The sequence below is a fragment of the Acomys minous genome (assembly GCF_964271855.1).
Source record: "Acomys minous genome assembly, chromosome: 2".
Classification (NCBI taxonomy): Eukaryota; Metazoa; Chordata; class Mammalia; order Rodentia; family Muridae; genus Acomys; species Acomys minous.
The window spans coordinates 52,874,244-52,887,025 of record NC_140484.1 but is presented as its reverse complement, the minus strand read 5'-3'; the positions used below and the strand labels follow the sequence as shown (position 1 = coordinate 52,887,025).

The 12,782-nt window shown below is 45.7% G+C and overlaps 1 protein-coding gene across 4 annotated transcripts in view; it reads right to left on the bottom strand.

Annotated features, from left to right (window-relative positions):
- Window positions 1-217: 217 nt before the first annotated feature.
- Window positions 218-12,782, bottom strand: part of KDM2A (lysine demethylase 2A) — a 78,669-nt gene continuing 66,104 nt past the window's right edge. For all 4 annotated transcript variants that reach the window (XM_084750293.1, XM_084750291.1, XM_084750290.1 and 1 more), the window contains exons 14-21: window positions 12,084-12,353; window positions 11,286-11,417; window positions 9,184-9,273; window positions 6,826-7,535; window positions 4,826-4,989; window positions 2,931-3,089; window positions 2,199-2,414; window positions 218-1,136 (exon numbers count right to left, since the gene is read on the bottom strand). In XM_084750293.1, coding sequence (XP_084606419.1) covers window positions 955-1,136; window positions 2,199-2,414; window positions 2,931-3,089; window positions 4,826-4,989; window positions 6,826-7,535; window positions 9,184-9,273; window positions 11,286-11,417; window positions 12,084-12,353 — 1,923 coding nt within the window. In that variant the 3' untranslated portion in view covers window positions 218-954. The remainder of the gene's footprint in view (window positions 1,137-2,198; window positions 2,415-2,930; window positions 3,090-4,825; window positions 4,990-6,825; window positions 7,536-9,183; window positions 9,274-11,285; window positions 11,418-12,083; window positions 12,354-12,782) is intronic.

Below are 12,782 nucleotides of genomic sequence, written 5' to 3'. Positions count from 1 at the left end.
GAAGCCTGGCCTGGAGGCAGGTGGGAACTCAACCAGTCCCATTTTCCATACTTGGGGAAACATGCTGCTCTTTCTGAGGACATGAATTCTAGGAAACCCTTCTCAGGCAGGAAAGGGGGCATATAGAAAAGGACAGCTGGTGGGCAGCACCATGGGTGGGAAGGGGAGATGATGTCTGTCTTAGAATATGCCTGGGTAGCAATGAAACGGGCATCTCTGGGGGCACAATTCTAGCTCCTCTGAAGAGCTTTTAATAATCCCAGTAAGTGCAACAACGGATTTCAGTGATTAGTGGGAAAGTTTAGGGGGTGATAGCAGAATGGGGAGTGCATTGTATGAATGAGTGTTGGACAGCATTAAGCTCAGGGACAAGAAAAAAGGGCTAGCATAGACATGGAGCAAAGCTTCAGACACCTCACAGCACCACTGAGACCTGCCAGGCTTGGTGTTTCTAGGGCTGTTGGCCCATCCTGCAGAAGCTGGGAGAATGTAACGGAGGAGAGACACACAACGGACACCATGAGAAGAACCTGGCCATGGAGGCAAGGCTGCCTTCCTCCCTGGAGTTTGCTTTAGAACCAGGCACTGCTGGGGACCATGGGCGAGGAGGAAGGGCTCTTGGCCCAGTACAGATGAAAGATGCACAAATTCCCTCCAAAACTGAGAGCCCAGCTTCCTAGCTGGCAGACGAGCAAGCAAGCAGGTACTGGGACAGCACAGCCTGTGCTTTCTCCTTGATCAACCTCTCCTCTTTTTCTTGGGAGGGAGAGGAGCAGGCAAGTGACCTTGGTGTCCACCATCCTCTCTGCCCCACCTGTGGGAGAAGGGCTCAGAGAAAAAAGAGCAGAGAGGGAGTGTGCCATTGGCCTCAGAGCCTGTGCAGGGTCAGGGAGAGACTCTCCTTGGTGGGAAGGCAGGGGAAGATTTTCCTGTTCAGTCCGGGCTGAGCATGTCTTAGCTAATCTTCTGTATCAGTTTCTCATCAGACAGGCAGTAGAGGCTGTTGATAGACAAGTCTGAGATGAAGTGCTCACAGGCTTTTCTTGTGATCTGTTTGCATCCTCGAAGGTCAATCAAGGTGACATTTGCAATTCGCCTTAGGAAGAACAGGGTCTGGTCTGTCAATTTATTGCAACCTGTGGGCAACATGGCCAAGAGAACAAAGATCACAAATATACAGCCAGAGGCCCATTCCTGCCACTCAGTTCACCCAGCTAACTTTCTCCAATATGCTAAATCATCACATTCAAAGAGACCAGGGTTGTCATCAATACTGTGGCCTTCTTCTAAGGACCACCAGCGAGTGAGTAGCATAAAGGCAATTTGGCTGACCGAAATGCAGCTGGATGGAAGCCATGCATGTAGGCACCTGAGTTTACTACTTGCCTCAGAGATCTTTTGGTTAAGAAATGAAGAGAAGTCTCTTGTTTTCATGTAGATAGAAATTTCCTTTCTCTCTCCCCCGCCCCTCACAAAAAAATTTGTCTGGAGAGACAGCTGTGGATGCTGGGAACCAAACTCTTATATTTTTGGTTGTGGGCCTCACCTTTAAAGGTTGAGCCATCTCTTTAGCCCACAAATCTCTTATTGTTGTTGTTTTGAGAAAAAGTCTCTCATGTAGCTGGGATTTAAAAAGGTATATGTCACAACTGGCCAAATATAAATTAAAAAAAAAAGGGGGGGGGGAGCGGTCCTCTGTGTAGCCTTGGCTGTCACAGACTCACTTTGAAGACCAGGCTGGCCTCAAACTCACAGTGATCCACCTGCCTCTGCCTCCCGAGAGCTGGGATTAAAGGTTTGCACCACCATGGCTGCTTCAGTTGTAAAAATTTATTATTACTTTTTGAGACAGGGTCTCACTATGTAAGCCCTGGCTGACCTCAAACTTAAGAAATCCACCTTTCTCTGCTTCCAAAACACTGTAATTAGATTAAAGGTACCTGCCACTATGCCTAGCTGTAAATTTAAAAAAAAAAAAAAAAAAAAAGGTTTATATTCATGGGTGTGTAGGTGATCAACAGGCTATAAGGTGTCAGATACCCAGGAACTATAGTTACAGGTGGTTATGAGCCACCTGACGTGGGGGATGGGAACACTGAGCCAGCTCTCTATCCCCATGCAGATGTGAATCAAGAAGTAAACATGGTTCAAAAAGCGGGACATCACTCAACATAAAATAAACAAAGACAGCAACATACCTGCCATATTGAGCTCTGTGAGAGAGTACCGAGTGGAAGACCCAACAGCAGTGAGTAGGTTGGAGGACTGATCTGTAAGGTGGCTGCAGTGACTGAGGTCAAGTCGAGACAAAAGGGGCATGTGGCGAATGATGAGTCGGAGAGTGGCATCTGTGATGTCAAGGCCTGCCAGCCGGAAGTCGGTCATGTTCCGGAGCTTGCTTCGATTGTCTTGACCTACATGAACAAGAAAAGAGCTTAGATTCAAACTTAATTCTCTACCAAAGCCCCAGGTGGCAATAGCTGTATGCTGGTTAGGACTCCTTCCTTGACTGCCATACTGAACCCTTCCTGGACAGAATGAACAGGGATGTGTCTAGGAAATGAGGTAAATTTTCTTCTTTTCAGTGCCATATTGTATGCCTTACTTCCAAAGTGATATGTGAACTGGGCCTTCCTTCCTCACAGTCCCGGGATTCTGTTACAATTCGGAATTCAAAAGCTTTTGATGTCCTACTCTGACCCAGAAGCCTTCTTGCAAGAGATTTTCAGATTTATGCTCTCTGGGCCCAAATTCAAAACTATGGGAGTTATTTGCTTGTATATAACCTGCACGCGTAAATGGCCTGTCACAGGATTATAGCTTTGTACTATCCATTTTTCCTACAATTTAATTTTAAGAGGTAGATTTAAGCTCTGTCCAAAATCAAAGTTGAAGACAGATAAGATAGATGGGGCAGGCCCAGAGCATACCTGGTTTATCTGTGGGTGGAGTCAGCAAGTCCCGAATTTGAGGGTCTTTAATTCCTACTGCCCACCGAAGATCAAGGGTCCTGAGAAGGGGGCAGCTGGAGGTGCTGAGGGCTGAGACTGCAGACCAGGAACAGCCTGCTAGGAGGAGGTCTTTTAGTCCTGCAAAAAAGAGAAGCAGATACACAACATACTCTGCTTATAATAGAAAATTCAACTTCTCAGTGACAGGCTGTTCTGAGTAAAACGAATGGCTTTCTAGTCTACTGGGAGAGAAGGACTATGTTCTAATCTATAACCAAGTCTGAAGATTCTTACAGTGTCTAGGCCTCCAAGTTACAACTTTTACTTTGGTGTTAAAACCAATAGCTAGGGGTGGAGAGATGGCTCAGCAGTTAAGAGCAGTGACTGCTCTTCTACAGGTCCTGAGTTCAATTCCTAGCAAGCACGTGGTGGCTCACAACCATCTGTAATGTGATCTAATGCCCTCTTCTGGCCTATAGGGGTACAAGCAGGTAGAGCACTGTATGCATAAAAAAAAATCTTAAAAAACAAAAACAAACAAACAAACAAAAAACTCAACAGCTAGAGCCAGGTGTGGTAGTGCGGCCTATAATCCCAGCACTTGGGAAGGCAGAGGATCTCTGTAAGATTGAGGCCAGCCTGGGCTACAAAGAGTCCAGGACAGCCAAGACTCTACAAAGAAACCCTGTCTCAAAAAACCCGAAAAAACAAACATTCCATAAACCAACCCAAAAGTCAGAACACTTTTAATCTCAGGACTAGGGAGACAGAGGCCGGTGGAGAGCCTGGTCTACAGAGTTGAGTGCTGGGACAGCCATGGCTATACAGAGAAACTGTCTCAAAAAGACAAACACACAAACAAAACAAAAAACCCAACTGCTGGAGCTAGGTGTGCTGGTTGAGTCCCAGCACTCAGGAGGCATAGGCAGGTTCATCTCTTTGAGTTCTGCATCGTTTAAGGCCACAAAGTGAGACCATCTCAAAACACAACACAACACACATGCACCCCCACACCAATCACTGAAGGGCTAGGAAGATGGCTAAACAATTAAAAGTACTTAACACAGGCCAGCCTGGTCTACAAAGCAAGTCCAGGATAGTCAAGGCTACACAGAGAAACCCTGTCTCGAAAAACCAAAAAAGTACTTAACACTTACTAAGACCAGAATTCATATCCCCAGAAACCACATAAATGCCAGGTGGACATGCAGCCTGCCAGTAATTACGGCATTGAAAAGAACAGATAGGAAATCTCCACAGATAGCAAGACAAACCATATCAGATGCAAGCTCTGTGCTGTTGACCGACAGACCCTGCCTCTGTCTCTGCCCGCCTGAGGACTGGGATTATAGGTAGGCATCCAGTCTGATGTCAACCTCCTATACACATGTATACAACAAATGCATACTCACCTACCCCATACACATAGAAAGGAGGAAAATAAAGACCCAATCACCAACTTTCTACTACAGCAACAGATGCTGTGTGGCTTCTGTCTTTCTAGGACATAAGGGGCTGGTGGAGGCTTCTTCCCCCCTCACCCCCTAAAGACACGGTTTCTCTTGTAGTCCTGGCTGTGTTGTACTTGCTTTGTAGACCAGGCTAGTCTCAAATTTAGAGAGCCACCTGCCTCTGCCTCCTGAGTGCTCAAATTTGCTCTTCTATGCTAAGGAAATGTGCAAGGCTGGCAGCAGCAACCCAGTCTCATCTCAATCACCAATCCAGTGATACCTTAGAGACTGGCAGTTACAGTGGCCTGACAGCAGCCATGGTACCCGACTACTGCCCTAGTTCCGAGAAGTACTGACAATAGCCTAATGTCCCTGCAGGTCCTCTGTGGCCTAGAATAGTAGCAGGTCTGGCTGCTCACTTACCTGGCAGCCTATTGACCAGCCATGTCAGCTGCTTTTTGGAGATGTTAGTCCAACTAAGGTCAAGGCTTACTGGCTGCCGCTTGATGATGCCACTGAGAGCTTGGGGTACGATAGCCTTACACCTACTCAAATCAATTTTTGTCCAAAGTCGTTTGTCACAGCACCTGTAAGAGGGAAGAGAATTTAACTGATATTCCTGTCAAAGGTGATTCCAAGGCACGCTGCTAGAAGGCTTCTGGTTTCTATAGAAAACCAGAGATCATTGTCATTTTCTGCCTCAGAGTCAGGCAAAAACTACTTTTTTCTTAACAACTAGACCCTCTGCAAATCCAGGTTAAGTAGGGCACCACTTGGCTAGTCCACACAATAAGTATGCTAGATTCCCTTCCTTTGTACTAAAATAGCATGGCTCCTGTTGAATGGTGTACAGGAACAATAAATAGTTTTTAAAAATAAACGTAAAAAAAAAAAACAAATGCTAAATTTTAACTTGGTTACAAGATAATAAATAGGTTTCATAATTTTAAAATTTCTTCCCTGTCCTCTTTTTTTTTTCAAGACAGAGTTTCTCTGTGTAGCCTTGGCTGTCCTATACTTACTTTGTAGACCAGGCTGGCCTCGAACTCACAGTGATCCACCTGCCTCTGCCTCCTGAGTGCTGGGATTACAGATGTGTGCCACCACACCTGGCCTAATTTTTAAATTTCTTGACTTTTTTTTTCCCCTTGTTTTTTTCATACAGTAGACCAGGCTGGCCTCAAACTCTGCCTCTGCCTCCCTGAGTGCTGGGATTACAAGCGTGGGCCACCACGCCTGGCTAAATTTCTTGACCTCTTACTGCCTAGAATTCCTCAGCTTGCTCCTATGCCTTGTCAGTTACTACATGCCACTGAGGGAGATGAAAGATGCTACTCAGCACCACCACAAGGCATCTTGCCTTGAGCCAATTACTATATCGGGCCAAATGAGGCTGGGCAGCACTCTGCCACCCAGCCCTCTGTATCTGCTTCCCCGCTAGCTTTACATGTAGCCAACCCCCCCCTCCCCAAAACTGAGAGGCCTTTCCACTGCTGTCTACAGACAGCACTGCACCTTGCAGGTTTCTGTTTAATGTTACAGTCCCTACCCCTGAGCTCAGCCTGCCTAGCAGAGCACAAGAAAATAATATATAATGGCAGTTTTATGTGCCTTGGCCTGGAAACCAAGGATTAGAAATAGGCAGCCCCTCTTGTTTAACAGAAAGAAATTAAATAGTTTGGGCAGATCACATATTAACTCTAATTCAAGAGATAGATTTTTATTGGTCATGTTCTTAGACTGACAAAAATCTCACTGACAGCACAACCAAAGTTGATGGTAGGAGTCCATAAATAATAAATAAATAAATAAATTCACCAAATGTCTGCTCAATTAGAGGAGAAATGATACACTACGAAGGATAATTTAGTCTCAGCTTCAGGACTCGGCTCTACTTATTGAAGAAAGGAATGATTCAGGCTTTGGGGGAATAACTAAAACTGGAAATGAACATAGAGGGGTAGACCAAAGAGTACTACAACTGGAAGATCAGGAGCACCCTCCAACTCATTTGGAAAGTATGCCCATTCCTCTTCATGCACTCATCTGCCCTGAAAACTACATTACTATCTAGCCATCACAGTCTCAACCAGCACATGGTAAGTTAGGGAGCTAAGACAGGCTTACAAGTTCTAGGACCCTAAGTTTTATCACAAACTACAAATCTATCCCTTACATTAGTTTTCCTTCCCCCAGCAGAGAGACAGGGAAACAAAGAGCAGGGAGAGGAGGCAAAGGTTCAAATCCCCTTAACATCTGCAGGTATAACGGACTACATCTTTTACAGCACCCACAGACCAGGTCCCTTTACTCCTTCAATGACCCAACATGCCTAAAGATATCAAGGTGCATGCTGCTCTCATTCAGAAGAGCCGCTACCTACTCCCCTACCCCTGTTCTTGACCCCCTGTATCCCTGCTCACCATTTATACCACGTCTTGCACACTCGCATACATTCACAAAGTTCTCTGCGGCTGAGGTAGCGGAAGACAGACATCCAGACCTCCCGCTGCATCCAGCTTTCGTCTCCATCCTGAGCCCAACTGCCCCGGCCATTCAGCCTGGCTGCACCCCCCTCCTCTGCACTGTCATCTTCCTCCTCCTCCTCCTCTTCCTCCTCCTCTCCCCCCAGCCCCTCCTCATCCCCACGCTGGGGGTTTCGGGCTGGGCAGTGCTGCATTAGCACACGGGGGTTAGGGCGAAGGTTGGCAGAGGAGGCCGTGATGGCCTGCAGCTTGGGCACAATGGATGTCCCGTGGAGCTCTTTGGTGGGCCTCTGTAGCGTGACAGTGAGGTACGATCCCCGGATCTTGGCTTTCTCAACTTCAGACAGCTCCTTTTTGCCGCTGGGGTTGTTCTCCTTTTCCCGTACCATGGTGCGCTCTGTGGCCTGTAGCCGCAGCAACTGCCGCCGTTTGAAGCGCTCATCACGGCTGGCACTGTGGTGGTCGCTGGGGCCAGCCCCAGGGGATGACCGAGTCACCATACCCCGGGGAGAAACCGGGTCATGGATGAGCTGCAGCATGGAAGTAGGTGAGTGAGGCGGGGGTGTGAGGGGCTCCTCGCAGCTCCTCAGGGGCCGTAGGACTTTGGCTTGTACAGCTTCTTCATCGCTCTCTTCTATTTTCCGCTTCTGCAAAATGCCCAGAAAAGAAACACCAGTGCTTCCTTTTTTCTAAACCCTTTAAAGTAACAAGGAGAACCTGAGAGAAGCCAGGTCACTTCTGCCAAAGGGGCCATTCCCTTAGAGCCTATGATTCAGACTGCCAAGATCAGCAACGGCTCACACCCAGGCCATAGAATGCTGATTTCAGAAAACAAAACATTTAAGTGGTCACTGTGAAAAAAGGCTCATGTCTAAGCACAGAGGAATGAAACCTAGAATATAAGGCTTCTTGATTCCATACCGTATCTTATTCATTACACCTCAAATTTTGGGTAAAAATACTATTTTAGCATTACAATTCTACCCTTTGGATAATCTGACCATTTTTATGTGTGTCTCTAATTTAGCTCTTTTACAATCAAGTGATGAATCCATGTTGATAAAAGAGAAACAGCTCGCCTAACCACAGACAAAGAAGCAGGGGCAGAATGCAGTGCCTCTCAGCTGTTAACTCTGCAGTACTGTAATTCAGCTCTCCATGAGGAACCATGACACTGCAGAGATCTGGTTATGATAATGGTGAAGAATCCCACAGGGCCCAGACCTCATCTTGTAGTTCTTGTGCCTGTCCTTTCCTGTGACCATTGTTGGCTATGCTGAGACAGCACCAGTAAAGAGAGATTTAAAGTGGCTAGTCCAAGGACATGGCATGAGAACTCGTGGTAGTAGTAGCTCCACAAACCTTCATCCACAAAAAAATTTCAACTGACCAGGCATGGAGCACACACCTCTAATCTCAGCACCACAGAGGCAAAGACAGCTGGATCTCTGTGAATTCAAAGCCAGCCTGATCTACACTGTTGAGTTCCATGCCAGCCAGGGCTACACAGTGAGACCTTGTCTCAAAATACTAAAACAAAAAAATCTTGACTAAAATTTCAACTGCCCCAGAGCCAAAGTGGAAGACATAAAAAGACAAGCAATTTCCTTCATGCCTGTACAGGGTCCCTGAAGAGCTGGTTTAACCTTGTCATCATAGGTAACCAGAGTAACAGATGTTACTAGTGACCATTAGGGCAACAACCTTAGTTGTCCTGGGTTAAAGTCGTGAAGAGGAGCTACTCTCTCTAGTAGCTTGGCTGCTTCTGAAGGCAGGTAAAGACAAAGAGGTAAAGATGACCGCCCCCCCCTACCCTGGGGGAGGAGGGGGAAGGAAACCTGCTTAACTGGAAACTCTAGTGTATAAATCCAGTATGTAACAGCACCACAGGCCAAGCCTGCCTCCCCCTCTAGTTACATTCCACAGGACAAGGTTGCATACCTAATTCTCCAACTCATAGCCCAGAGATGGTTCCTGCCTTTCTAGTACCCTACAGAATAAAAAGGACATCAAAATTCCCAAGTGGAACAGTGTTTAGTGATAGAAAAAGCAAAAACTAAAACAAACCAAAAATAAAAATCCCCCAAAAGAAAAACAAAACAACCTCCCCCCCAAATAACCAAATCTAACAAACCCAAAACCAACAAATTGGAGGGGGACGGGGAGTAACCAAAAAGGGAGGATAAAAAGATGTCAAACAAACAAAAGCAAAATAATCTTGGGTCAGAGAAAGCCCATGGATACTATCATAAAGGCTGGTGCTTAGCAACCTACCCGATTGAACAGTTCCTTTACCTGGGCTTTCTCCGAGCTGTCTTCCTGATAACACTTGGGACACTCCCAGCAATTTGGCAATTCCTCGTTAAGCAACCCCTCTCCATCCATCTATAGGCAGATAGGGATGTCAAAAAAAAGTTAGTTTCTTCTGCCTTCTACATGATACAGTAATACAGGTAGGAAGAAACTGGAAGAGTTATGCATTTTTAGACATACTGATCTACATGGGAATTAAAGACTGAGAGCTACTAATCAGCAAAAAGTGTTAATAACCACTCCCAGCCACTGGCTGCTCTCAGCCACTTTGATTCTTGGCTGCATGACCACACCTAGGCTTCCTGAACAGACTTCAGGGTCTGGAAAAATTCAGAGTTGTGTTTCTCCTCCTAAACACCACATGTCAATGGTATCAGACTCCATCTTGCTATTTGGGCAAACCAAAGACTGCTGAGATTCACAGATCAATGGTTTAGTTTCAGTGACCCAGGGTTCTCAACTGCAAAATGCAGATACAAGTAACAATGCATCGGCTCAACTGCTTGAGCTGTAACAACACAAACATTCAAAGTGTTTGTGGCTGAATGTGGTGGCATTGTCCTGTAATTTCAACACTTCGGGTGGGAGGCAGGATGATCAATAAATTCAAGGTCAGCTTAATCTACAAAGTGAGTTCTGACCCAGCCAGAGCTACACAGGGATAATGTCTCAAAAGTGCTTGGTATTTATTTAACACCTTCCATTAACAACTTGTCACAGTGAGATACTTCTTTACCAATTCCTTTCCTTCTTTCTCCTGTCCTCTCCAGTCAGGGTCTCAATAGTAGCTCAGGCTGCATTAAACTTACAACATTTCTGCCTCAACACACCAAATACAGGGACTACAGGGGCACATGACACTTAAATGTAGCTTTTTTCCAATTCCAACACACATATTTTTCACACCTTGCACCATGAGCCAGTGTTTCTCTGTGTAGCCCCAGCTGTCTAGGAACTCGCTCTATAGACCAGACTGGCCTGGAATTCACAGAGCTCCTCCTGCCTCTGCCTCCTAAGTACAGGGATTTAAGGTGTGTGCCACTGTCATGTGGCTATTTTTCACATTTTAATCTTTTCTGAAATTGTGCAGACTGCCATCATTGACAATGTCTCGTAGGCACTAGGTAGAAGTCCTTACATAGTGGATACTTTCTATCAAAGCCAAAATAACAGCACCCATGCCTATCTACCTACACACCCACTCATGGACCTACCAACCTTTGAGGCTGGGGGGTGGGGGCAGTATCGGGGTGTGTGAGTTGTTTACTAGGTTACCTTGGCTGATCTCAAACTAAAGCCGTTTGTCACCATGCCAGGCACTCATGTACCTGAAACCTAAATTTGACAGATTCAATTTCACGGGCTTGTCATAAATATTTAAGGAAAAAAAATGCTTATAATACATGCCTTCTGCTAGGCATGGTGGCTCATGCCTGTTATCCCGGGACTCAGGGATACAAAGGGACTCCAGAACAGCCAAGGATACATAGAGAAGAAATCCTGTCTTGAAAAACCAACTGACCAACCAACCAACCAAAATACCATGCTTTCTTAGGCACATACCTTCAATACACCTTTAGTCCCAGTACTTGGAAGGCAGAGGCAGGCAGAGCTCTGTGAGTTAGAGGCCAGCCTGGTCTACAAAGTGAGTTCCAGGACAGCCAGGGCTACATAGTACAACCATGTCTCAAAACAACAACAACAACAACAAAAAACACAAAAAACACCCAAAATGGAAAGGGGAAAAAAAAAGTCTTCTTTTCTCTGGATACATATTAGAATCACCTGGGGGCACTCTGGGAATATAAAATTTAAGCTAGATCACAGGCCTTATCCTGTGGATCTCTGTGAGTTCGAGGCCAGCCTGGGCTACAAAGCGAGTCCAGGACAGCCAAGGTTACACAGAGAAACTCTGCCTCGGGGAAACAAAACAAAACAAAACAAAACCAAACCCTAAACTATTACACAGCCTGATAAACAGTAGAATTCTGAACAATGGGCTAATAACATTAAATAGTTCTCTGTGAACAGGGACTGAAAATCCCCAGTATGGATGATAACAGGTGGTCCACTCGTGTCTTTACCTGGAGGCAACCAGGATGAACTATCTCATTGCATATGCAGCATTCCATGAGCTTCTTTTCAAAGTCCTGTGTCTCTTCATTCTGATCCACTTCTCCACAGAGAGAACATGTAACTGAATGAGGCAGTCTGGGCTGCAAGAGGACACAGATCAGGAGACCAGATTTAGAACCTTTACATTTCATATTCAAGTTAAATGAAGATGGGAGACTGCGTTCACCCGAGACGCACAAAGACAAGGTGGTGAGTAGAGGGGGTTCAGTGGGCAAGTGACTGGGGACTTAACTGCCCAGGAACCAGACCATCAGAGGCAATTAATTCACTTTTTGTTGGCTTGTCTTTGGTCTCACAAGTCCTTTCTTATTAAGGGGACAGAAAGCAGTGAACTGCTCTCCAAATGCTGGAGTTCTGCTTAACACTAGGTGATTATAACTGTAACATTAGATTATTATTTTTAAAATATTTATTTATTATTATGTATACAGTGCTCTGCCTTGTGTACACCTGCACACCAGAAGAGAGCATCAATCACATTATATATGGTTGTGAGCCACCATGTGGTTGCTGGGAATTGAACTCAGGACCTCTGGAAGAGCAGGTAGTGCTCTTAACCTCTGAGCCATCTCTCCAGTCCCAGGTTTTATCTTTTGAAAAATTGTATTATTTGTAAGTATGCTTTGTCATTAAATTGACTATAGACCCAGGGAGAGAGGAACTCCATCTCAGCAGAGACTTTACACATTACAGTTCCTCTGTCATCAGCACCACTCCCTGCAAAGTTTTTCACCTACATCACTTACTGCTAAGCACTGCCGGAGGACGCAGGATTGCTTCATGCGTCCAGGCCCACCAAACTTCTTCATGTCCCTGCAGTAGTGGCAGACACCACATTCTCCTTGCACACATGCTTTGCATTTCCTACAGCGCACTCTTCTTCGCCTGGCTCCAGACACAATGGGGGATGCTGCAGCAGGTCTTACAGGTGTTAAGCGAGGAGCTGGCTTCATGGTGTGAGGCTTTGTGATGGGAATGGTAGGAACCCTTACCTTTGGCCTGGTAGGGAATTTAAGCTGGAAAAAGAAAGCAGTGAGGTCAACCATATCCGGCTACTTTAAAACTGGAGAGGCCAGAAGATTACATGGCAATGTACTTTGCCTAGGACTTGGCAAAGGCTTCTATGTAAACAAATCTGCCCACTGCCTATTTTAGTTTTATTTATCTATAAATAACAAAATATAATAATAAAATATTCATGTAGTATCTACAGCTATCTTCAAATGCTATAGAACTATGAAATTCTAACTTGTGGCATATAAACCTACAGAATCTCAACACTGACAGAAAAACTTGCCATTCTCAGTCCTCCCGCCCCCGCCCAAGACAGGGTTTCTGTTTAGCCTTGGCTGTCCTGGACAGTGTACAAGCTGTCCTCGAACTCACGGCAATCCCCCTGCCTCTGCCTCTGAAGTGCTGCTATTCCTTTCAATTTTGAGATCTGC